Source organism: Oryctolagus cuniculus, chromosome 1 (genome assembly GCF_051225735.1).
Source record: "Oryctolagus cuniculus isolate XC-2025 breed Fujian yellow rabbit chromosome 1, ASM5122573v1, whole genome shotgun sequence".
Classification (NCBI taxonomy): domain Eukaryota; kingdom Metazoa; phylum Chordata; class Mammalia; order Lagomorpha; family Leporidae; genus Oryctolagus; species Oryctolagus cuniculus.
This window is the reverse complement of record NC_142867.1, coordinates 32,622,240-32,649,025: the sequence shown is the minus strand read 5'-3', so window position 1 is coordinate 32,649,025 and position 26,786 is coordinate 32,622,240. Positions and strand designations below refer to the sequence as shown.

Genomic DNA, 26,786 nt, shown 5'->3' with positions numbered 1-26,786 from the left:
GTTTATCAGTTTATTGGGTTACTATTCTAGCCCTTTAATTACTTTTATCATTTCTTAACTCTTTTCCAAGGCAATTTCTTTTTGAATTTTAGTTTCTACAACTAGACACAATGTTGAAAATTATCATTTCATGTTTTTTGTTTATTTGAAAAGTGAAGTTAGAGAGAGGGAGAAGGAGAGACAGAGGTCTTCCATCTGCTGGTTCATTCCCTAAGTGGCTCGAGTGGCCGGGCTGGGTCAGGCCCAAGTCAGGAGCCTGGAGCTTTTTCTGAGTCTCACACGTGGGTGCAGGGGCCCAAGGATTTGAGCTGTCTTCCGCCACTTTCCCAGGTGTATCAGCAGGGAGCCGGATTGGAAGAGGAGCAGCCGGTACTCTAATGGGTGCCCAGAAGGGATGCTGGTGTAACAGGTGGAGGCTTAATCTTTTATCCCACAATGCTAGCCCCCAAACTTCTAAACTTATATTTCAAGCCTTATATTATGTAAGAAAAATGAAGGGCACCATTTCAGCTCTGTTGCCAGGACCATCTTTCAAGATTTCTACCTTTTTTTAGGGTATTTGGATTGCAAAAAAGTCTACTCAGGCTGGCTCAGAATTGAAGGCCTGAAGTAGGAATGGAGAAGGTAGGGGAGGTGGTTATGAAAGATGCCAGTGAGGTAAAATTGTTGGGATTTTCGATTTGGGGAGAGATGAAGGAGAGGTACTTGTCTGACAAACGTATTATTTGTACATGTGGATTATCACAGACACCCAAGAATGGAGCTATAACACAACTGGGTTTTGTGAAGCTGAAAATTGCTTTTAGAATCAGGCAGCACAAGAGGAACTGATAGGTATTATTTGAACTTGGTGGTTGGTGCTTGACCATTGCTGTGCCTCAGTTGTGTGACAAATGCTATTATCTCTTTTGATGTTGATTTCCTACCCAGAGTTTCTGCCTACTTATATCCTTGGTTAGGTTCCATGGCCTTCAAAATCCAGCTCTATCTATTAACCTTTCTGCTCATCCCCCAACAGTAATTGGTATTTGTTCATTCACATTTCTAAATGGTAAATCTGATTTGCTTAGCTTCTTTCTAGTTGTATTCACAAGCCCATGAATAAGTAGCTTAAGAATTAGGTTCCTGCTCTTCATTCACTGGAGACAAGGAGGCAGTCAGTTCATGAATTGGGAGCTATAGATGGAGCATCTTCAAAAGACTGGGCAGGCATTATGACCAGTAATAAGCTCAAGGCCAAAATCAACTTAGAGCTTTCCTTGCCACTTTTTTTTTTTTTTTGGCTGTGTTGTGTTTTGTTTTCGCAGTGCCATTAGAATACCTTAGGCATATCAATTGCTCTATTCTTTGTGCTCTTCCAGCAGGTTGTTTTCTTTATGACAGTGGCACTTTTAGCTTAATCAGAAATTATATGCTTAAATATTTATCTGTTATAGTGAGTTATGTGCTTTTGAAGATGGGTAAAATGTTTTATTCATCTGCATGTGTTCAGCATCTGACACATAATAGATGCTCTGTATATGTTTTTGTTGAAATCGAACTATTGATGGCTTTCATATCTGATATCTTGGTACCAAACTCTGAGAACCTTTTCCTTTCATTTTCTGCTTCTTCCAGATAAGGTGTTTAGGTACTTGAGAGGTGGGAGGTGAGGGAAGGGACAATGATGAAATGAGACTAGTTAGTAATGTGGAGATTCTAGTTGTCATCTTTTTGAAGTTGGGGCACAAACACAGATAAAACATAGGCTCTGTTGTCAGGGGACACACCGTATGGGAAGGAATATACAGTGCTTTTATAAATACATTAGAATTGTTATGGTCCAGGTGTGATGGTAGCACCAAGGACAGTGCTCTCCTTTGCTTAGGGTGGTCAGGAATGGCTTTATAGAAGATCTGGAAGAAGGAATAAAGTTTTAAATATGGATTTAGTGAAGGAGAAAATAGATTTGTTAGTAAGTAGGAATTAGAGGAGCAGTCCAGGGAAGAGAAACTGGCCAGGCAGAGCTGAGCACAGTGCGAGATCAGGCTGGAGCATAGGAGACCGTGAATGGACAGGGAAGGTGGAGAGCCAGAGGGCCTCCGAGCTGTGGTTAGAGGTTTGGAAATTGCCCTGGATGCAGTAAAGGGTTGTTAACTGATTATACAATCAGATTTGCATTTTGCTAGAATATTTGGTAGCAGTGTGAATAATGACATTAGGGGAACATGGAGGCAGGTTGAGTAATTGAAAGGGCTGAGAAATTGTCTCAGAATCACAGACCTGAAGTAGGGAAGGAGAAGAGGGGACAGTTGTGAAAGATACTAGTATGGTAAAATTGTTAGGGTTTTCATTTTGGGTAGAGATGAGGAAGAGGTACTTGTCTGGTACAAATGTCCTGTTTCTTATTTGGGTGGTAGTGCTATTAATGAACGAAAGAGCTAGTGAGGATTAACAGATTGAAAGGAATTGTTTGGATTGATGGAGGAACTTAAAAAATCCAGGTGGATGGACACTGTTGAGTAAGCAGTTGAGGAACTTTAGAGGCAGAGATACAGATTTAGAGATAATACCTGTGGAGTGAAGACAAGAAAGACAAAAGCAATGTCTTACAAAGAACAAATGGAGAAAGGCCATAAAAGATGTAGGATGAGAACCAGAAAAGAATGGTGTCGTGGGAATGGAGTAGACAGAACTTTTAAGGTAGTATCAAAGTAAGATAAGGGGGCTGGCCCTGTGGCGTAGCTGGTAAAGCCACCTCCTGCAGCACTGGCATCCCTTATGGGTGCCAGTTTGAGTCCTAGTTGCTCCATTTCCAATCCAGCTCTCTGCTATGGCCTGGGAAAGCAATAGAAGATGGCCCAAGTCCTTAGGTTTCTGCACCCACGTGGGAGACGTGGAGGAAGCTCCTGGCTCCTGGTTTCGAATTGGCACAGCTCTGGCGATTGCAGCCAATTGGGGAGTGAACCAGCGGATGAAAGACCTCTCTATTCCTCTCTCTCTCTGCCTTTCCTTCCAATTTTAGTATATGTGCTGCCGAAGTGAGCACATTTCTGCCTTTCCTTCTCTGTGTGTAACTCTGACTTTCAAATAAATAAATAAATCTTTTAAAAAAAGAAGATAAGGACTTCCGTGTAATCATTGTGTGTGTTCATTTTAACAGATCATTACTTATCTTAATCTGTGTCATAAGACTGACTTAGAGTAACATTCAGGTTGCAGTGTGTTGAGATAAGAATGGAAAGGTAAATAATACATGCTGTGTAAAAAAAACTTTTAATAAAGATTTATTTATTTGAGACGCAAAGTGACAGAGAAAGAGAGAGAGATCTTCCATCTGCTGGTTCACTCCCCAAATAGCCACTGCAGCCTCCTGGCTAAAGTCAGGAGCCAGGAACTCCATCTGGGTCTCCCACATGGGTGGCAGAGGCCCAAACATTTGAACCATTTTCCACTGCCTTTCCGGGTGCATTAACAGGAAGCTAGGTTGGAAGTGGAGCACCCTGGATATGGGATGCTAGCATCTTGAGTGGCAGCTTAACATGTTATATAACACAATGCCAGTTCTCTCCCCACTTTTTAAAGATTTATTTGAAAGGCAAAATTAGAGAAAGAGAGAGATCAGTTGATCTTCCATCTACTGGGTTCACTCCCCAAATGATTGCAGTTGGCTCTTGAACTGGCGACTGAATGGGATGCCAATGTCTCAGGCAGCTTTACATGCTATGCCACAACACCATCCCCTTTTCCCTGCCTCCACCCCCTTTTTAAAAAACAGCCGGCGCCATGGCTCACTAGGCTAATCTTCCACCTGTGACACCAGCACCCTGGGTTCTAGTCCTGGTTGGGGCACTGGATTTTGTCCCGGTTCCTCCTCTTGCAGTCCAGCTCTCTGCTGTGGCTCGGGAAGGCGGTGGAGGATGGCCCAAGTGCTTGGATCCTGCACCCGCATGGGAGGCCAGGAATAAGCACCTGGCTCATGGCTTCGGATCGGCATGCCGGCCACAGCATGCCGGCCATAGCAGTCATTTCGGGGGTGAACCAAAGGAAGAAAGACCTTTCTCTCTGTCTCTCTCTCTGTCTAACTGCATGTCAAAATAAAAAAATAAAATAAACATTAAAAAAAAAAAAACTTTTAAGAAACTTTGCGAGGCAGTGACACTGAGAGAGAGAGCTGCTGTTTGTTGATTCATTCCCCAAATGCCCACAATGTCCAGGGATCTGCCTGGCGCAAGCCAAGAACTGGAACCTCAGTTTGGGTTTCCTGGGCACAGTGGATTAAACTGCTTGCTGTGAGGGCAACATCCCATATCGGTGCCAGTGTGAGTCTCAGCTGCTTTACTTATGATCTAAATTTCTGCTAATGCATCTGGGAAAGCCGTGAAAGATGACCCAAGTGCTTGGGCCCCTGCACCCACATGGGAGACCTAGATTGAGTTTCAGGTCTTTGCTGTCTTTCTTTAAAACATTACTTTACTGTGGTACTCAGAACAGTGTATTCTTGTGTATGCCCCACTAGATAATGCATTTCTTGAGGATATAGATTTTGTCTTTTAATTCCTGATCAAATGAACCTAGTATATAATTACTTAATTAATGTAAGTGATAAAAAATGTTAAGCTACTTCTTACTGTATGAAAGAATATACTCTTTTGTTTTTGTAAATTATTTTTCAGATTCGATACATTTCTCAGACTCAAGGTTTACCAGGAGAACAGTTGTTAAATGTGGGTACAAAATCCACAAGATTTTTTTGTAGAGAAACAGATATGTCTCATTCTGGTTGGAGATTAAAGGTAATGCATGAAAAAAAAATAGAAAAACAGTTTTCTTAAATGCCTTATGCATGAATAATACCTTCTGTGCCTATTTTTAACCCTGCTGTATTTCTTTTGAATTTTAATGTTTGACCTTTTCTTCTTTAAGAAGAAATTCCTTCCTCATAATGATTTAGCTTGTTCTCTAATGTGGCAATATTGTTATTACCTCATCTTAAGTTTTTAAAACCCTATATGTGTGTATTTGTGTTGTGTTTATCTTTTCCACTCAGTTCTGCATTATTAAGCTGTATAGGATAGGCACTGAGTCTTAACTACTCACTACATGTCCCACGTAGGCTGGGATCTTCGTGGACACAGTATACTCTTAATGGTCAACTTTTATAACTATTAGTTACATTGTTCAAGGGCTTTGTTATAATTTCTTTTTTTAAGCTGAGCTTATATGTAGCCTCTGACTATTTCATAATTTTTAGCTTAATATTTTATTATTTTTTGATAATTATTTTTGATTTACATTATAGTCAAAGGCTTAATAACTCTACTAAATAAAGAGTTCAACAAATATTACAAAGACCGTAGTACAGCAGGAAAATAAAAGGGCTATAGCAATAATCAAATGAAACTTCACTCTACTATAAACTTTAAAATACTCACAATTCATACAAATCAGTGAACTCTTACTATAGACTTAATCTTCTGTGCATAAAGTTAATTAAAAAAAATAGATCGTAATATAAAATAAGACTGGGAATAAGAGAGGTAGGAAGGAGAGGGGTGGGAGGGTGGGCAAGGTGGGAAGAATCACTATATTCCTAAAGTTGTACTTAAGAAATGCATGACGTTTGTATTTATTAAATAAAAGGTTTCTCTGTAGAAAAAAATATTAAATAAAATACTCATAAGATCATTAAAACTGTAGTAGTATCTAATTCCTATCAGTTTGACAGAATCACTACAGTATTTTTCTTGGCTTGAGCCAAGCTGTTTTAATTTTTAAAAAGTGTGTTTTTGATAACTACTCTTTTGAAATGGATAGTTACATTAGAATATTCAATATATTAGAATAATATGTGAGGATTAAAGGCATAGGAATTCATGGGGGGGAAATAATATATTTTTGTTCTTTGATATGTGTATTTAGACACTGGAGGAACATGAGGCAGAGACAGGAATGAAGTCAAAAGAAGCCAGGAAGTACATATTCAACAGTCTGGATGATATAGCGCATGTGAGTACCACAGTCACATTTGTTACTCAGACATGCTATTTTTTTTTGACAGGCAGAGTTAGTGAGAGAGAGAAAGGTCTTCCTTTCCATTGGTTCACCCCCCAAATGGCTGCTAAGGCCGGCATGCTGCGCCGATCTGAAGCCAGGAGCCAGGTGCTTCCTCCTGGTCTCCCTTGTAGGTGCAGGGCCCAAGCACTTGGGCCATCCTCCACTGTCTTCCTGGGCCACAGCAGAGAGCTGGATTGGAAGAGGAGCAACCAGGACAGAATCCTGCGCCCCAACTGGGACTAGAACCCCGGGTTCTGGTGACGCAGGCGGAGGATTAGCCAAGTGAGCCACGGCGCTGGCCAGACATGCTTAAGATAGATTTGAGTGCCAAAACATGTTCCATGTTTTCTTAAGGGCTTTAGAATACTTGTTGGTTCTAAATTTCTCAAATGAAATTGATTTTAATATTTCAATCTTCATTAATTGTGTTTGGTTTCATTAAAATTTTAATTTTCTTGTCCTTTGAAAGTAAAATATGGTTTCTTTAAAAGGAGAAATCTTAGCAAACATTTCTTTCCCTGATATTTTATCATAAATGGATATTTGTTTAATAAAAAAATTATTCTTGCTTTGAGTCCTATTTGGTACCTTAAAACATTTTGAGTATTTATAATGTCAGTTGTTCTTCTTTGTTTTAAATAATTATAATTCTCTGTTCTTTCCTGTGTTGTTAATTTTTTTAAACCATGAAGCTATAATATATAATATTCTCTCTGACTTTTATTTGCTGGCTTAAAATTTTGATTTTTTTAGGTGAACACAGTGATGGATTTGGAAGGAAGTGATCTTTTGGCTGAGAAAGCTGATAGAAGAGAATTTGTTAGTCTGTTGAAGAAAATGTTGCTGATTGATGCTGATTTAAGAATTACTCCAGTTGAGACTCTGAACCATCCCTTTGTTAATATGAAACATCTTCTAGATTTCCCTCATAGCAACCAGTATGTTACTTTATAATACTTTAAAATAGATCTGGAAAAATAATAATACTAATATGTGTAGAAGTTCACTGTGCCATAAAAATGATTTAATTTATTAAATTGAAGTAAACTAAGTCAAAAGAAATCAGGCTAACTTAGTCAAGTTCTCAAGCTGGCTAAGTGGCAGAGTACTTGAATATATGTGTGGATTGTGGTTCTTTTCCACAATATCATACTGAAAATAAGACTGAGTGGTTTTGTTTTTATTTCACAATTTTTACTTTAGTAAGTAGGAATATATAAAAGGAAACGTTAATAGCTGTTTTTCTAAGTTACACTTCAGTTTTCGTAGATCTTAGAGTTCATCCTTTTTTGAATTCTTGCTTTCTCTTTTTCCTTTTCCTTCTCCGCATTCTGATAGAAATAGGATTTTTTCTGGGATAGAAGAAAAAGAACTCTGAAGGCTTTACCAGTTACCTTAGGCAGCTCTGTTTCTTTTTTTAATTTGAGAATCAGAGAGACCCAAAGAGAGTTTCCATCCACTGGCCTACTCCCAAATGCCTGTCTAGGAACTCAGAGCAGGTTTCCCATGAAGGTGGCAGGAACCCAATTACCTGAGCTATCACTTCTCATACATTAGCAGGAAGCTGGAATTGGGAACAGGAGCCAGGTAATGAACCTAGGTCTCTGATATAGGGCACAGCAAACTTTAAGCTTCAATTCCTCAGTCACACCAGTCATATTTCATGCATGCAATAGCCACATGCAGCCAGTGTCTACCAGACTGGACAGAGAGAAAACATTTCCTTCAGATTTTTTTTTTTTTTTTTGGACAGGCAGAGTGGACAGTGAGAGAGAGAGACAGAGAGAAAGGTCTTCCTTTGCCGTTGGTTCACCCTCCAATGGCCGCCGTGGCTGACGCGCTGTGGCTGGCACACCACGCTAATCCGATGGCAGGAGCCAGGTACTTATCCTGGTCTCCCATCGGGTGCAGGGCCCAAGTACTTGGGCCATCCTCCACTGCCCTCCCTGGCCACAGCAGAGAGCTGGCCTGGAAGAGGGGCAACCGGGACAGAATCCGGCGCCCTGACTGGGACTAGAACCCGGTGTGCCAGCGCTGCAAGGTGGAGGGTTAGCCTAGTGAGCCGTGGCACCGGCCCGCCAAATGGTCTCTTAACCAAATTTTGTGAATTTGTTGAGCCCGAGACTTCTTTTTATGATATGAAGAGAGTTATAATTAATGACTTAGAATGGCTTCTGCAAATATTTTAAGAAGAGTAATGAAGAAAGGATAGGAATGAACCCGTACCCATTATCATGGATTGAACCTCAAACTGATGATTTTAAAAAGTCCATTATTTCCCCTTCCAAATACTTAGAAATGTTTTAATGGTTTCCATTATAGTCACTTTGAAAATGACATTTTTGATGTCATTAATTTAGCGGTGTGGATATCAAGACGTTTAGGGAAAATTCTTCTGAGTGGGAGTCATAAAATTGTGTGCTTCCAAAAAATGCTTTCATTTGCTTTGCTGATACATTAGTTTTTAATTACTATAACAAAATACTTGACACAAGCTAAATTTATAAAAAAAGAGGTTTATTTAGCTCACAGTTTGCTGCTTGGACTTTCGACCTCCCAAAGCAACATAGAGTAGGCTTTAGAAATGTCTTCATGGTTGGTTGAGGCAGCACATACTAGAAGAAGAATCACATCTCTAATCAGGAAATAGAGAGAGGGTGAGGGTCAGGCTTGATTTATAATAGCATCCTCCTCCTCCTCAATTTATATATTTATTTGAAAGGTATAGTTGGAGAGTGGGACACACACACATATAGGTATCTTTTATAAACTGGGTCACTCCCCAAATGGCTACAAGGGGCAGGATTGGACTAGGCTGAAACCTGTAGCACAGAACTCCATTTGGTCTCCCCCATGGGTGGCAGGGGCCCGAGTTCCATTTTCCTCTACTTTCTCAGGCGTATTAGCAGGCAGCTGGATCAGGAGAGCAGCCAGGACTTGAACTGGCGCTCACATGGGATGCTGACATTGCAGGTGGTGGCTTGACCCCCCTGTGCCACGATGCTGGTCTCTATAGCAACCTTGTCACGAGAACTACCAAGGGATTGCATGAAAACCTACTGTAGTCCCTTTTTGAGGGCATGCCCTTGTGTCCTATGGACTTCCTTCTAGGCTCTTAAGGTTTCTGCCCCTCCGATCAATATCTCTCTCTGGAGACCAACATCTCAGCACATGTATCATTGGGGGACGCCCAAACTAGACTGTCCAGCTTCCGGCTAATGCATCCTGGGAGGTATAATACCTCAAGTCCTTGGGCTCCTACCGCCCACCTGGGTGACCCAGATGAAATTCCAGGCTCCTGGCTTTGACCGGGTCCAGCTCTGGCTTGTGGGCATTGGAGGAGAGAACCTGTAGATAGAGGATATCTCTGTTTCTTTCTGTCTGTCAAATAGATGAAAACATAAATCAACAAACATTTAAGAATACTAAAAGATATTACAGATAGAATATATACTTTTGCTTGGTTTGAAATTTAGTGTTATAGGATTTCTCTTTAAAAATAAGCAGATTGCATATAAATCAGGATTTTTCTTTTGGAAATTTTTTTGTTATTGTACATTAAACTATTCTAGACATTGAAAATAATATAATACTTTTCACTTTTGCAGTGTGAAGTCCTGTTTTCATATTATGGATATTTGTAAGTTCCACCCAAATTCGTGTGACACAAACAATCACAATAAAACTTCACTTTTAAGACCAGTTGCTTCAAGCAGTACTGCCACTCTGACAGCAAATTTTACTAAAATTGGAACGCTAAGAAGTCAGGTAAGACCTTTATCATAGTTAATTATTTATAGTCTTAAATTTTATGGTTACTTATTTTGCTCCTGAAGTGTACAGATGTTTGGAGTCGGCAGTTTGAAAGTAGAGTGGTGGTGAGATCTCACTATAACCATTTTATTAAGTCTCTGGAAGTTCAAGGCAACATTTGGAACACACATCTACTCAAATTCATTGTGTCTTCCACCCACCCTTCTGTGTTAGAACTCTAATAAAGGTGGAGCTCAGCAGAGTAAGGAATTAAATTTTAATTTAAGCAGCTTGTTTATGTTTTCATCTTCTGAGTCAATATTTATGATAGAATTAGCATTTTTAAGAAATGTGTTGATTGCATGTGTGCTGCTCTATGTGATGTGCTGTACATTGATTGTTGCAGGCATTAACCACATCTGCTCATTCAGTTGTGCACCATGGGATACCCTTACAGGCAGGAACTGCTCAGTTCGGTTGTGGCGATGCTTTTCAGCAGACACTGATCATCTGTCCCCCAGCAATTCAAGGTAATCTTCCATTCAGATTATTCAAATTTGAATTTTGGCATCCATTATTTTAAAACAAATGTAGGGACTTGTTTGTTAAATACGTTGCAGAGTTTTGGTGTATTTAGTGTGACATTTCAAATTTAGGCTATTCAATAGCCTCTAGATCAAGGACACTCATTTCTTTATTCAAATTCCATTGTAATCATCATTAACAGAGTGAATCATGTAGTAATTGTATTTCCTATGGGAGTCTAGCATTATAAAAATACTTTAATGAAAATGAATGAATATAGAAGGTATGGATTGTCCTCTACTGGGTGTTACTGTTCTGTATGTTCAGCTCCCTGATGCTATTTTTAATCAGTTCTTTTTAAATACATTTTTACTTGCTATAATTAAATAAGCTTATAATCTACACTACTGAGTAGCTTTTCTTTGGTTCTAACAATCTCTCTGTATACCAAAATCAACTTGAATTTTGATTACCTGAATATACAAATATAGTTATATATTTCATAAAAATATAGAAATTCCTGTTATAGCCTATCTTCTGTTTATAGGAAAAACTTAATATATGAGACATGTATCTTTTTCTTTATCTCCCCAAAATCTTATTTATTTATTTATTTGTTTGAAAGGCTAAGTGACAGGGAGGAAGGAAGGGAGGGAGGAGTGAAGGGAAGGGAGAAACAGAGGTAGAGATATCTTTCATCCTCTGGTTTACTCTTCAAATTCCTGCTTTAGCAAGAGCTAGACCAGGCTGAGGCAAGGAGCCAGGAACTCCATCTGGGTCTCCTATGTGAGTGGCAGGCACCCAGGTACTTGGGTCATCATCTAATGCATCCCAGAATACATTAGCAGGAAACTGGATCTGAAGTAAAGCAGCCAGGACTTGAGCAAGGCATTTCAAAAGGGAATGTGTGCGTTGCAGGCAGAGATTTAACCCGCTGTGCCATAATGCCTGACCTGTGAGGCACATTTCTAAATAGACGTCAGCGTCATTCTGAAAACATTTCTGGGAAGTTGGACTTACCTTTATATTTTTATGTGTCTTACACGTGATAAAAAGTAACTTTTTGTAGATAATGGCAACACTTGTAACAGTGACTTGTAACAGGAATAACAAATAAAAGATTTAAATAGTCTCAGGCTGGTTAACCCATTGAATGTCAAGAACAATGCTTTTCAATTAGAATTAAAAATGAGCTGGCACCACGGCTCAATAGGCTAATCCTTGGCTTTGCGGCGCCGGCACACCGGGTTCTAGTCCCAGTCGGGGTGCCGGATTCTGTCCCTGTTGCGCCTCTTCCAGGCCAGCTCTCTGCTGTGGCCTGAAAGTGCAGTGGAGGATGGCCCAGGTGCTTGGGCCCCGCACCCCATGGGAAACCAGGAGAAGCACTTGGCTCCTGCCATCGGATCAGCGCGGTGCGCTGCGGCGGCCATTGGAGGGTGAACCAACGGCAAAGGAAGACCTTTCTCTCTGTCTCTCTCTCTCACTATCCACTCTGCCTGTTAAAAAGAAAATATGCATTGGCTTGTGTAACAGATGCAGTTGCAGCAGAGGATAGACAGGTTCTGCACCTATGCTGTTTCGTTGTTTCTGCCTTAGAAATGAAAGCATTCTCTCCAATCAGTCTCAGCATCTCTGTAGAAAATCTTAGTGTTGAGCCTTTTACCCACTTCATCATGTGGCAATCCATTTATATTTTATTTTTTTTTAATTTTATTTATTATTTTTTTTGATAGGCAGAGTGGACAGTGAGAGAGAGACAGAAAGGTCTTCCTTTTGCCGTTGATTCACCCTCCAATGGCCGCTGCGGCCGGTGCGCTGCGGCCGGCGCACCGCACTGATGCGATGGCAGGAGCCAGGTACTTCTCCTGGTCTCCCATGGGGTGCAGGGCCCAAGCACTTGGGCCATCCTCCACTGCACTCCCTGGCTACAGCAGAGAGCTGGCCTGGAAGAGGGGCAACTGGGACAGAATCTGGTGCCCCGACCGGGACCAGAACCCCGTGTGCCGGCGCCGCAAGGCGGAGGATTAGCCTAGTGAGCCACGGCGCCGGCCGGCAATCCATTTATAAAAAACATTTTAAAATAATCACTTTGCAGCTGTTGGGTATAGTAATTTTGATCCCATTCTGGTTTGGATTTTGAGATGTTTAATGTCTGTATCTTTCACTTACTATTTTTACCTTACTTCAGAGCTATAGTGATTAGGTCATATTTAATATATTTTAGATTTTGTAATATGTATATATAGGAATAGGCATATAGAATACTGTATTAATAAATCTGTACTTACTTTAAGAATTATTTTAGTAGGAAGATTATGTAAACCATGCTTTTCTTCAACAAGTCTGAGTGTAAGTCATACATTTTAAACAAGCATTAAAAACTAGTTAGCAACCTGAAAGGTTGCTCTTCCAGATAGAAACTGCTATTTTAGAGTTAAGTACATTCTAGCAAAATTCTCCCCTGTTGCATTAGCACAGTCTTCATAAACCTTTTGTGCCCAGTTCTCCAAGCGCTAAAGAAAATCTATTGAAGCAAAGATAAAATTTTAGCTAACCTAGTAACTACAGAAAGTTGAGATTCTAACCCCTTTTTGAATTTGATCAAAAATTGGATCTCATGAAGAGAAGATACAGGAGAATTCCTCTCATCTCAAGACACTGCTTATGGAAAGAATTAAGGGCAAAGCTTTTTTTTTTTTTTTTTTTTTGGTTTGGATTTGAGAATTTGCTCTCTTTTCATCCTTGTCAAACTAAATTCTCCTTTTTTTCCTTGAAGACATTGTCTCTTGCTGCAGTATATCTACACTGCCTGGGTGTGCTTATATTCTGTTTCTTGGAGAATTTGCTGGCCAAGACATGCTTTTTGGAAGGGGTAAGAAGATCAGTTTAAAAAAAGTAGATTTTTGTAAACTTAGTTCACACCTTACTTTTTAGGTAGAGTACAGAGTAGAAGAACACCCTGGCAGTAAGATATAAGTCTCTGTGAAGTAAATAAACAACAGAAGTAGCTTTGTTCTTACCACAACACATACATTTGTGCAGTGAAAATTTAAGATTGTTTTTCAATTGGAAGAGAAAATAATTGTAACATTTTCTTCTTATGACTGAAGAGAACCAGCATCACCTTTATCTAAAATATAACTAGATTTAAATAATATACTAGCCCGTATTAAAAGCTCTAGTAGGCAGGAATTATCCAGTAGTGAATTTATTCTAGTTAATAGTGCTTTCTAATCTTGGGTATGTTTCAATATCTTGTTGAAGTGTGATGCTGTTTTGCTGTCTCGAAGTTGAGTATTGTAAGACTTATTTGTAAAACAACAAAATTGAAATTCACATAATTAACATGGCTGAATACTGTTTTCTAGTTTTCCAAGTAGGTAAGCAAAATGGTAATGTGTTCTGGAGTTTCAGCAGCTCTCTACTAGGAATACTAGTTGATTTAGTCACATTGGGCAAAGCTTCATTATGCCACGAAATTAAGCAGAGTAGGTTAGTTTTTGCTTTTCCTTTAGACATTGCAATGAGTGTGCCATTAAAACACTGGGAAGTCCTCAAGTGTTCTTCCTTTATATAAACCAACATGTTCATTGAATTGTGAAGTTGTGTGGCATTTTGCTTTTGATGACAGGAGAGTAAGCTCCTATGACAGTTATAAGAAAATACTGATCAAAACTAAAAGTTTGTATGACAAGAAAAGCATTTATCTGCTAGATTATCAGGATGTTGAGCCAGATTCATCTTTTCCATGTCCTTTTATCATAGTGACAGAAATGTTTGAAAAGAAAAGAAGGCTATAGTAGCAAACTTTTAAAGGAAATATGAGAAGTTTAATGAAAAATGTTAATACAATTTGTAGTGTTCATCTTAATGCAGAAAGGGTAGCTTTTATTAAAAATTATTTATTTGAAAGGCAGTGAAAGAGGAAGAGAAGAAGAAGAAGAGAGAGAGAGAAAAAATATGTTCCATTTGCTGGTTCACTCCCTAAATGTCCACAACAGTTAGATCTGGACCAGGCTGAATCCAGAAGCCAGGAACTCCATCCTGGTGTCCCACATGGTGGCAGGGGCTGAAGTAGTTGGGCAATCCTCTGCTCTTTTCCCAGGTGTATTATTAGGAAGCTGATTCAGAAGTGGAGCACATTGCAAATGGTAGCTTAACCTGCTGTGCCACAGTGCCTGCACTTAAAGAGTAGCTTTATAATAATTTTGGAGGAGCTAGCACCGTTGTGTAGTGGGTAAAGCTGCCGCCTGCTGCCTGCAGTGCCGGCGTCCTATATGGGTGCTGGTTTGAGTTTCTGCTGCTCCACTTCCGATACAGCTCTCTGCTATGCCCTGGAAAGCAGTAGAAGATGGCCCAAGTCTTTGGGCCCCTGTACCCACGTGGGAGACCTGGAAGAAGCTCCTGGCTCCTGGCTTTGGATCGGTGCAGCTCCGGCCATTGCAGCCATCTAGGGAGTGAACCAGCGCTTGGAAGACCTCTCTCTCCCTGCCTCTGCCTCTCTCTAACTCTGACTTTCAAATAAATAAATAAATCTTTTAAAAAAAATAACTTTTGGAATGATCTACCACAAGGTAGATGGAGAAGTACCTTATTTTCCCAGTAGAATCCTTTGTTAGTGTTATGAAAATTTGATGTATGGAGTGGTTTTAATACCAATCAGAATTTAAGCTGTTCTTTACATTTAAAATAATTTTATAAGTTAAATCAGAGGAGGCATTTCTCTCATATTTGATAACTATTCTATTTTCTAGGTATTCCTGCAACACATGGTAAACCTGCTAGTTACTCAATAAGGGTAGATAATACTGTTCCACTTGTAACTCAGGCCCCAGCTGTGCAGCCACTACAGATCCGGCCAGGAGTTCTTTCTCAGGTTTGCCATAACTCTTTATTTTTGCATTTGTGCTATTTTAATTACACATATTTAGAAGCATGATATATTTGTAAAATACCAGCTTGTATTTTTGAGAAACAATGGAAGTGCTTTGGCTGGGGATTCATTCCTGGGTATATGTTACTGACTTTAAGTTTTATAATTGTTAGTTGTTCCTTTAATATACTTCTGAGTTTGAGACCCATTATTTTTGACTTACTAGCTTGTTTTGTTTTGGTGTAACAGACATGGTCTGGTAGAACACAGCAGATGTTGGTACCTGCCTGGCAACAGGTAACACCCATGGCTCCTGCTACTACTACACTGACCTCTGACGGTGTGGCTGGATCACAGAGGCTTGGAGACTGGGGGTAAGCTGAGGACAAAGGTATTTCATTGTGAATAATTTGGAAAATAGTTCTTGATAAATAAGGGATTTGATTTTTCTGAACTCTCCTCTTAGGAAAATGGTTTCACACAGCAGTCATTACAATTCCGTGATGCCGCAACCTGTTCTAACCAATCAGATAACTTTATCGGCTCCTCAGCCAATTAGTGTGGGCATTGCACATGTTGTCTGGCCTCAGCCTGCCACTACCAAGAAAAATAAACCGTGCCAGAACAGGTTGGTGTTGGTATTTTTACTTTCCTCTTCATTTTGTAAATTAATCTTTAAAATGAATTTTGCATGTACACTAGAGGGTCACTCTGTTGTATTCAAAAATGACCTCTTTCGATAGCTTTGTTACAAACACTAAGCCAGCTCCCTTCTCAATTTCTCAGAGGTATTTTGGTAAAACTAATGGAATGGGAGCCAGGAAGAGAGGAAATAAATGCTTTCAGTTGGTAAGATTGTCTTTATTGCCCTTTTGATTTATTATTATCTACCTATAAATGTAGCAATTATAGATACTCAGATATCACCTTTACCAAAATATAACTAATTAAATGTATGTAAATGCAGTCTACACTATTTCTTGAGATATTTTATACATCAAAAAACTCACATCCTATTAGTGTGTTACGTACATGAACTTGAACAAATGAAGGTTTGCATTGTTCATATAATATATCCTAGAAAAATGTCACTGTACATATTTTGATGATAGGAATTTCAAATTATTCCTTTGGTTTCAGGAGTAATTCATTACAGAATACCAATATCCCACATTCAGCATTCATTTCTCCAAAGATAATAAATGGGAAAGATGTTGAGGAAGTCAGTTGTACAGAAACACGAGACAATCGTAACTCCGAAGGAGAAGCAAGAGATTGCTGTGAGACATCTACCAGACAGGACTCTGAATCATCGGTTTCAGACAAGCAGCGGCAAACCATCATCATCGCTGACTCCCCGAGTCCTGCAGTGAGTGTCATCACTATTAGCAGTGACACCGATGAGGAAGAGACATCACAGAGACACTCACTCAGAGAGTAAGTGCCTGGCGTGCTCCCATGGTGGATGACGATGGCGCCCTCTGGTGTGCCGAAAAACTACTTTCTGTGACTTACTGTTTGCAGTTGTCCTTTGGGGACAGTTGGGTTCTAGAAAAGAGGGAACTTCTTAAATAGTATTGAACATGATTTTTGTAGCATTTTCCCTGCATTTATAAGCTCTTATAATATGCTCTGCATTGTTATCTACGTAGGTTATTCCCGTTTCATATCCTTAAAGAATATAAATTTTGGCTGCTCGGAGGGTATCTTCTCATTTTGACGCTTGTTTTTCCCCTTCCCTCTTCCACTAGATGTAAAGGTAATCTAGATTGTGAAGCTTGCCAGAGCACTTTGAATATTGATCGGATGTGTTCGTTAAGCAGTCCTGATAGTACTCTGAGCACCAGCTCCTCAGGGCAATCCAGCCCATCCCCTTGCAAGAGACCCAACAGGTAAGAGAATTTCCATAGGAGTCTGTCAGAAGTTTCAGGTCTGCTAAGCAGCCTGTGACTTGGTTTTTGTTTTTGTTTACTTTAATAAATACCTGCCGGTTTGCCACAATGACTTCTGACTTGAACAAGCTCACTTTTTAGTGATCATTTTCTTTATTGCTGTAGAAATGAGAAATTGGGGTTCTAAAATGAGTTTTAAGGAATCATATGTTTTTGGAAAGTGTAAAAAAAAAGCTGGATGGTCAACTTCAGCTGCATAGATCACTATTGTAACTTGAGTTTGCAGTAAGCACATTTATTTTAGCAAAATTAAATAATAGTATACTGATTGGTCCACTAATATAGATCTAGGATTCTTTTTCGTTTAACCATTGTTGATTGATGTGTTTGGTTTCCTCCATATTTCCTTGCTGAGCCTTCCTTTTGGTCAGGAATATGCATTGCAACTTATAGTAAATTTTTCCTAACTCATGATGGACTAACACATTAAGAGACAGGACACAACAATTTCTATGAAATATGATTTCAGGTTTTGGAAATTGTTTTTTGGTGACAACAAAATTTTAAAAATTTATGTTCCTTCAGTTTCATTGGATGGCAGAGAAACAGAGATAGATCTTCCATCCACTGGTTCACTCTCCCAGTGTCCCCAACAGCCAAGGTTGAGCCAGGCCAAAGCTAGGAGCTGGGAACTCAGGTTGAGTTCTGCGTGGGTGGTAGGAACCTAAGTACTTGAGCCATCACCCACTGCCCACCCTGATAAGTACTAGTAGGATATTGTGTCAGGAGCAGAGGAGCCAGGCACTTCAATGTGGGATGTGAGCGTCTCAAGCAGTGATTTAACTGCTGTGCTGAACACTTACCTTCAAAAAATTTGGGTTCTCAATTTTATACATTTGTCTTCTCTTTTAACTTAGGAAATATGGTATCAGAAACATTTAGCTAAAGTGTTGTAGAAGATATAAAGGTTTTTTTAGTGCATCTTCTTTTTGTAAGTTGCTTATAATGTGATTTGGAAGTTGACATATACATATATAAGGTGCACACAAAATTATACATATATATGTATACATAAAACTATATACAAAATACTTGTAAGTATTAACATATACATAAAAATAAAATATACATATAATAAGACATTTTACTTAGTGATTGAGATGCTGGTTAAGACAACTGTATCCCATACTGGAGTGCCAGGGCTTGATACTGACTCTGGCTCCTTACTCCAGCTTCCTGTTGATATAGACTCTGGAAGGCAGCAGTGACGGCTCAAGTAGTTGGGTTTCTGCTATGCACGCGCGAGATCTTGACTGAGTTCCTGGCTTTAGCCCTGGCTTGGTGCAATTATAGGAATTTTTCGAGTAAGCCAGTGGTTTGAAATGGTCTCTCTCTGCCTTGGTAATAAATAAATAGCAAAACATTTTTGAAAAAAAAAAAAAAGATGCTTTAGATTAAGAAATAAATGATTCATGCAGATAAAAATGCTGTAGATATCCCAAGGAGAGAGAACTTGTCAGGGCCACAGGGGACCAGGAATAAAAGAGAATTATAGGACTCTGTCTAGGCCTTTTGAGACATGGGGAAGACTTTCAGGTAACTGCTTAGCTGAAGGGACTCAGATCACCACAAAAGGCAAATATCCTGACAGCAGAATTTGAACTGAAACATCCAAGTCACATGCTTATTCTTGTGCGTTTTATACAAAGATCAGTGTTTCTTTTGTTATGTCTCAGTGACATTATCTGCAGTTTATAAAGGAATCTTGGGAACTGTGTTGCCCCTGAGGATTACACAGGGAGGGAAAGGAGAGACAGTTAAATGCAAAAAGGAAGTTCCTGACTGGGGACAGATTTAGATTTTGCAGTCTTAAAAGAGAATTAATTTGAGGGCTCAAAGATTTTCTGAAACAAAGGCTACTGGACAAAGACAAAGGTATAATTATATATAAAATACCTGAATAAGATTCTCAGTTTGTTGGAGTCTAGGTATTAACATTAGATTTAATGTTGTGAACAACATCATTCATAAAAATGCTTCCTTGTAGTATGTCGGATGAAGAGCAAGAAAGTGGGTGTGATACTGTGGATGGTTCGCCAACATCATCAGACTCTTCGGGGCATGATAGTCCATTTGCAGGGAGCAGCTTTGTGGAGGACACTCATCAAAACACAGAACTGGTGACCTCTGCTGACCCAGAAACCAAACCAGCTGTTTGTACTGTTGTGGTGCCACCGATGGGACTAGAAAATGGATTAAATACTGATGAGCATATGGCTAACACAGGTAAAATGAGTTCTTCTGTTTCCCAGATTGTCTTTTAAAAAGTCTTAACTTAGGAACATTAGTCTTAGACTGCTGAGAGCTGTCTTTGAATGAATGTCTAGTTTGACCTGGCTTTATCTGTGGTACAGAAGAAATCTTCTAATGTGAGCCAATGCTTGGAACTATGAGCCCTCCTTTCTATTTAATTTTAAGGTTCTCAAATCACTATTGGATGAAATATCTAAAGATATTTCCAATTTTTATTAGAGAAACAGCATCAACTTTGATATTTTTTCATTGCCAGATTCTACCTGCCAGCCGTCAGTGAAAGGACGCTGTGCCCCGGGAAGGCTGAGCCAGCCTCCTGTGGCGGGCAGTCGTCAGCAAAAGTTGCCCTCAGCATTCCAGCAGCCGCATCTGAGCTTCAGCCAGGTGTGTCTATTTGCGAACAGTGTAAGAGTCTTTTGGGATTCAAATTTCAGAGTTGTTTTTCACTTGAAGGGAAGAAAATGTTATTTTTTAACATAATTTTTTAGAAAAGATTATTTATTTGAAAGTCAGCATTGCAGAGTGAGAGGGAGGGAGGGAGAAAGAGAGAGAGAAAGAGAGAAAGAGATAGAGAATGAGAGAATGGCTACAATGGCCAGTGCTGGGCCACACTGAAGCCAAGAGTCAGGAATTTCATCTGGGTCTCCCATGTGGGTGGAAGGGGCCCAAACACTTGGGCCATCTTCCTCTGCTTTTCCCAGGCCATTAGCTTGGAGCTGGATTAGAAGTGGAGCAGCCGGGACACAAACTGGTGCCCATATGAGATGCTAGCATTGCCAAGTGGAAGCTTTACCTATTTTACTTGCCTGTTTTACACCACAATGCCTGCCCTGAGGTGGGGGGCAGTGTTAATATTATAAAATGTAGTAGCAGATATTATATTTTAATATCAATATCTATCTGTCTAGATATGATTGGTATTTTTCTCTCATCTACTTAGGACAAGTTAGCTCTGAGAGATCCATGTACAAGTTATCAGTCACAGAGAGTAGCTCACAATTGCCCTTTCTCCATTTCCTTTTATCTTACATGCTATTCAATCACTTTTTCCTTGTGGATAGGTTCAGCACTTCGGATCTGGGCATCAAGAGTGGAATGGAAACTTTGGGCATCGAAGACAACAAGCTTATATCCCTGCTAGTGTTACCAGTAATCCATTCACTCTTTCTCACGGAAGTCCCAATCACACAGCAGTGCACGCCCATCTGGCTGGAAATACGCACATCGGAGGACAGCCTGCGCTACTTCCTTACCCATCATCAGCTTCCCTCAGTAGTGCTGCACCAGTGGCCCACCTCTTAGCCTCTCCATGTACCTCAAGACCTTTGTTACAGCATCCAGCTTATAATATCTCCCATCCCAGTGGCATAGTCCACCAAGTCCCAGTGGGCATAAATCCCCGTCTGTTACCATCCCCAACCATTCATCAGACTCAGTACAAACCAATCTTCCCACCACATTCTTACATTGCAGCATCACCTGCATATACTGGATTTCCATTGAGTCCAACAAAACTCAGCCAGTATCCATATATGTGAAAACTCAAAAACAGTATATTGAGGAAGCTCAATGATACAAACATTTGATTAAAAATAAAACATGGTATTTAATAAATATTAGCCATGGCACAAGAAAATTATTTTTGAATCATGTAGACTTGGGTGCAATTTAAACAACTTTGAGCTTTAAAAAAACTCACTTTTAATGTGTTTTGCACATTTGGTATAACTTGTCTTTGGTCATGTTATCTTCTTATGTAGTAATTCTATAGACAGGTGACTTAATGGGAGCAGAAGTCCAATTTTGCTCCTGATATTTTTTATAAAATTGCCTTCTAACTAGTGCAAGACACGTCCACATTTGGGAAGCCATTCTGTGTACAGACTTAGAGCAAATGATGCACATATATCAGAATTACAGCATACAAGTGAATTGTATTATCTGTGTCTTAGTGTATAAATGTTGGGTCACTTACCTAAGAAATTGAGCTATTGTTCTTTACATTTGCATGTGTCTTTTGCATGGGCAAAAGGTTGCCTAGACTTTGCTCTTAAACGTTGTTCTAATAATCTCAGCTGCATTGTAAACCGTTCCCACACATAGTGCCTTAAATATTTGAGGTTGTTAATGTTATTACCTATATATAAATGTTGAGGACTGCAGCACTTAAAATTCAGACCTATTGTTTTGTTTTCTTTTGGTAGAGTAATGCTCATTTTTGGTTTTGTGTGGTATGATTTCAGGTAGTAGCTGCCTTTTCCTTATTAAGAGGGCAGCATGTTTGCTATAGCTGAATTCTGCTGTCTGATTTTCAGAATGATCTAACTTCAAGAAAAGCAAGCAGTTAGTAGTGCTTAAGAAAAATTGATTCAGTATCTAATGGATAGTTGATAACTGTCACAGCACAGCATTTTATATACTGTTAAGTGAAACTGCAATACAATCTGTTTATTTTGGGAGTGTTTGCTATATAATTGGACTTAAAACGTTTAGAGGTGCAGTAGGCATGACTTTGAGTAGATAATGAAAGAAAATGCAAAATACTCATTGATTCATGATGTGGTTTCATCTTAGCTTGGGCAAACCATGCAGTATTTAATAACTAGTAGCAGAATATTTACTATTGAAGCTTGAAAAGATGTGAGTTCTTTGTGTGCAATTTTTCATTTATGCATGTGAGAGGGATTTTTTTTTTTAAGTATTTTTACATTGTAGTATTTGTTTGGCTTGTTGGTGGTGTTTGCTTATTTAATACATTCCGTCAGGGACAGAAATTACATGCTTTTTTTTCCTAGGAGGTGTGTCTTGGGGTTTTCCGTTTTTTCTCCCCCCTTTGTTTTGTTTTATTTTATTTTATTTTATTTTTTTTTTTGGTGGTGGTAGTGATGTTTAAATGAAGTTGCTTTTACAGCACCAAAGACTTAATCATCCATTTCCTATATAAAAGGTAGCTACTTTTTGCATAGACCTCAAGTATATTGTAGTATAGAGGTGGAATTTAAGGAAAGGTATTAAACTGAGGCTGTGTTTTAGCTTACAGGCAAGTAATAAATTGTATCATTTATCTTGAATGTATCATAGATAAGCTGCTATATAACGATTGCCACTTCAGATAGCTGTGAAATTAGGTGATTAACTAGTTGTTATTTAGCCTTCTGATTTCTGTATAAGTCTAATTACATGAAATAGAAGTTGGGGTTTGATTTTTTACTTTGCTTTTCTGTTTGGAGTGTCATTGTAACTACTGTATTGTAAATGATGGAAAATAATTGCATATGTTATTTTGGGTGTGTTATTTGCATCAGTATTTTATCTCTTAATGTTTGTGCTCATCACTGCATATAAAATCTTGGATGTATCAGTGTAACTTAATTTTTTATTTTCATACTGGCATTGTAGACACTTGAGAAAGCTGTATCTTGCAGGCTTGACTTAACTTTTTTCCTTAAAAATCTGGAATATAATCCTACAGCATTTACTGGAATAAATAATACAAAACATTTGAGTGTAAAACTCTCCAAATGTTTTGGATTTATAGCATTTCTTTGATAAATGAATTGCATACCACTAGTACAGCATTGACAATAAGCTAATAATGGATAAACTTTTCTTTACTCCATTAACACAAGCAGTGTTTTATTTAATAATCATCAATGAAATAAATGTGCCTGAAATTGATTTTAAAATTTACAGTATTAGGTCATAAAACAAAAACCAGCAGTACATTTTTAGTCACACTGAAAATGAAGGACTTAATTTTCCCCACAAGTTTCAGTGTTTTTAGTAATCAATTCTATGCATTTTATATAATATAGAAATATATATAATACACATAAAGAAGTAGCCTAAGATTAATTTAAAAGATTATTTACAGATGATAAATTTATGGAGTCACTATTTAAGTACATTTGCTGCCCTCCGTAGCCTTCTAATTTTATTTATAGTCCAGCAAGTTACTGGTATCTGCTCACTCCTTGGAAAAGAATCAGTGTTGGCAATGGATGTTTCAGAAACACCAAATACAAAAGAGTGCTTGTATCACAACAGGTACAAAACCCGTGCAGTTCTTTTTGTTCAGGGTCATGTTTATGACCTTAAAACGTCGTTTTTGCTGTATTCAAGTTCTAAGGCTGAGGTTATCTTGTTAAACTGACAGCGAGTCATAAACTTCATCATTTTTATAAAACCATAGTAATGTTTGATAACGGCATATCCCAGTCAAGTACATTGCTCTTAACTGACTACAATCATGGACTTTTAAGTGTGTTTAAAATTTTTAAGTTTCAAAAACTTGCTACGAAGTTTAAATTTAGCCTATCAACAGAAAAATCTGAACTTACTTAAGACCATTTTAGTCAGATTTCTTTGTTTTTAATGCTTTCTTAAATAAAACACTGCATGATTTCCAAGTTGCATATTTGCATATTAGTTTAATTTGCAAATTGTTTGTTATCAAATATCATGATACTTAGTTGTTTTTCTTTTCTTCAGGGTGTTTAATTAAATGTTTTTACTATATTTGCAAAAGTTTTTCATTTTTAAAATATCTATTGCTAATTTTAAACTTGGTTTGTGTTAAGTAAAAGTTAAATCATACACTGCAAGGTGTAGGAAGATTTGTTTTAATGAATCCAATGATATAGATTTGATTACTAAGTTTGAACTGTTAACTGTTTAACAATTTTAGACTTGTGGCTTCCTTTCTTTGGTTTGTTTGTTTTTGCTTTTACTTCTATGCTACACTAGTTTGCCATGTAGCAATTGCACTGTGCAATATTTCAATAAGGACTGGGAAAATTTTTATGGATGTAATGTCTATTACGGTTTGCGATAGTATTTCTCTCTAGTTCTCAGTGATTTAAATGTGACCAAGCCTTCTGTACTTTGTCACACAAAGCGGGTTTTCCAGGTGACTATTTTGGTGAGTGTCAAAATAAGAATTTATGGTGTATTACTGTCGATTCACTTTGAATTAAAATATATATATTGCAGCAAACAGCTTGTTGACTTTTCTTCCACTTGAGTACTGCTTGCAGGGTAGCGAAGGGAAAAGTTAATAATACTGAGTACCTAACTTAACGGCATCTCGTTTAGCTCTCACTGTAACTTTGTGAGATAGGTATTAATATTTTTGTTTGAATGAGAGCATGGACAGAAGTGTTTTGGTAACATGCTCAAAGTCACACTGTTAGTGAGTATGAATCAACTAGGAGATCTAACCATAACTAAACTACTTCCAACCGGTTTTTTTTTTTTTTTAAATCTGAAGTCTGACCCATTGTGCCTGAAGTATTTGCAATAACACGATAACAGTGGTCTATTTTCCTTGAATATTAAGTTTGCTCAAATATTTTTGAGGAAATATTCATGTTTATAATGCATGGATGAAGAATAGAGAATTCCTGTGAATTTTTAAGATATGAAACGTGAGGCTTCAGAAGATGTAACTGTAGTAGGTCAGTTGAAGTCATGTCTTCCAATACCAGCTCACGCTTCAAGGATCTGGCTTTAGGGAGATATCAGTAGGAATTCCTTCGGGGAGTACTGCACCAGGACACGACAGTGAGAACATATACTCATTCCCATTCTCTCCCTCACCTTTTGTTTGATGCATAACACATAGGCAGTCTTTGGTGTCTGGCTTTTTTTGTTCATCATTTTATTTGTATGCTACATCCATGTTGTGTGCAGTTTTTCATTTATGTTCATTTCTGTATGGTATTATTTTATGTGCATATACCACAGCTTACCTATTTTTTTTTGTTGTTGATGGTTGTTTGAATAGTTCCCACTTTAGGCTGTTAGGAATAGTGTTGTTGTGAATGTGTTTGTGCCTGTCTTGTGATAAACATGTGCATGTGTTTCTTTGGGTATATATGTAGGTGTGGAATTGCTAAGTTATAGGTTATACATGTATTTCATTCTAGTAGATACTGCCAAACAGTATTCCAAAGTAGTTGGCTTAATTGACAGCAGCAGGTATGAGAATTCTAGTTAGCTAGCATATATATATTTTTTTGTTTCTTTTGTTTTAATCATTGTGAAGGTGAGTTGTTCAAAATAATACAAGCCTTTTCATTTAGGCTACACACATGGATGAAATCCAGACTTTGCTGTTTACTTGACAGTAAGTAAATTGGCCTCCTGGAAATACTAAGTACTATCCAGCTATTTAAATGACTCTTTAAAAAGTCATTTCTAGGGTTAGGATGTAATAGGATGAAAAAGGTCTTTGAACAACACATGCAAACTTCTCAGCCAGTAAGTCCCTGCCATGAGTCATTCCAAAATATTTATGAAGTAGCTATTTTCAGGCACTGTATACTGGTCATGTGTCTGTGGACAAAACAGAAAGTACTTTCACAGATATTTCTTTCCTTTTTTTTTTTTTTTTTTTTTTTTTTGAGATTTTATTTATTTGAAAGAATTAGAGAGAAAGGTAGAGACACAGAGAGAGGTCTTCCATCCTCTGGTTCACTCCCCAAATGGCCACAGTGGCCGAAGCTGGGCTAATCTGAAGCCAGGAGCCAGGAGTAGCTTCTGGGTCTCCCATATGGGTGCAGGGGCCCAAGCACTTGGGACATCTTCCACTGCTTTCCTAGGCCATAGCAGAGAAATGGATCTGAAGTAGAGTAGCTGGGACTTGAACCGGCATCCATGAGATGCTGGTGTTACAGGCCGGGACTTTAACCCACTGCACCACAGTGCTGCCCCACAGATCTTACTTTGTGTGAGTAAGAAAGACTCAATTCAGTAAGTAGTAAGTTCAGGTAGGAGAAATGAAGAAAACAAAATATAGTGATACAGTGACTTCGAGGGGCCTGTCAAATAATGCCTCCATGAAAAGGTGACAGTCGAGCTGTGATGAACAGCATGCTGGTTAGCCATGCAGATGTAGAAGACCTGTGGCAAAGAGAGCAGCCAAGCACAAAAGTCTTAAGTCAGGAATGATTTTTTAATACGAGCAAAACAGGAAGCTGGTCAGTAAGGTAAGTGTATAATGTGTGTGGGTGGGTAGGTGGTGTGCAGAGACAGAAAAAAATGCAATTATAGAGGTGGGTAAGCATGCCTTTTGCTAAAAAAAAAATACACTTTTCATTCCATAGTTGAAAGAGCCTAAAACAGCTCATGACAAATACGTATTGTGGAAAAAAACTATGCATGGATTTCAATAGGGTTTTTGTGTCTTATATTTTTTTCCAAGAGAGATTCCTCATCTGTTAGTTTACTCCTCAGTTGCTTGTGATGGCCATGGCTTGGCCTCAGGGCTCGAGCCAGGGGCAGGGACTCAGTTCAGGGTTCCTGCCCTGGTGACCAGGACCCAGCTATTTGGGCCATCACCTGCTGCTTCTCAGGGTCTAATATCAACAGGAAGCTGGAATCCATAGACGGCA

General features: G+C 38.7%; 1 protein-coding gene across 19 annotated transcripts in view; it reads left to right on the top strand.

The window, feature by feature from the left end:
* The window catches only part of HIPK3 (homeodomain interacting protein kinase 3), a 90,886-nt gene extending 66,498 nt beyond the window's left edge, over positions 1 to 24,388 (top strand). For 7 of the 19 annotated variants that reach the window (XM_051825509.3, XM_089327638.1, XM_089327643.1 and 4 more), the window contains 15 exons: positions 4,656 to 4,775; positions 5,902 to 5,988; positions 6,790 to 6,974; positions 9,645 to 9,804; positions 10,196 to 10,319; positions 13,091 to 13,186; positions 15,069 to 15,190; positions 15,437 to 15,561; positions 15,654 to 15,815; positions 15,974 to 16,036; positions 16,328 to 16,624; positions 16,939 to 17,079; positions 19,127 to 19,365; positions 19,649 to 19,776; positions 20,454 to 24,388. In XM_051825509.3, the coding sequence (XP_051681469.1) occupies positions 4,656 to 4,775; positions 5,902 to 5,988; positions 6,790 to 6,974; positions 9,645 to 9,804; positions 10,196 to 10,319; positions 13,091 to 13,186; positions 15,069 to 15,190; positions 15,437 to 15,561; positions 15,654 to 15,815; positions 15,974 to 16,036; positions 16,328 to 16,624; positions 16,939 to 17,079; positions 19,127 to 19,365; positions 19,649 to 19,776; positions 20,454 to 20,930 (2,526 nt within the window). In that variant the 3' untranslated portion in view covers positions 20,931 to 24,388. The remainder of the gene's footprint in view (positions 1 to 4,655; positions 4,776 to 5,901; positions 5,989 to 6,789; positions 6,975 to 9,644; positions 9,805 to 10,195; positions 10,320 to 13,090; positions 13,187 to 15,068; positions 15,191 to 15,436; positions 15,562 to 15,653; positions 15,816 to 15,973; positions 16,037 to 16,327; positions 16,625 to 16,938; positions 17,080 to 19,126; positions 19,366 to 19,648; positions 19,777 to 20,453) is intronic. The other 12 variants (XM_070071668.2, XM_089327682.1, XM_070071671.2 and 9 more) reach the window with 3 other exon arrangements.
* The last annotated feature ends 2,398 nt before the right edge of the window (positions 24,389 to 26,786 follow it).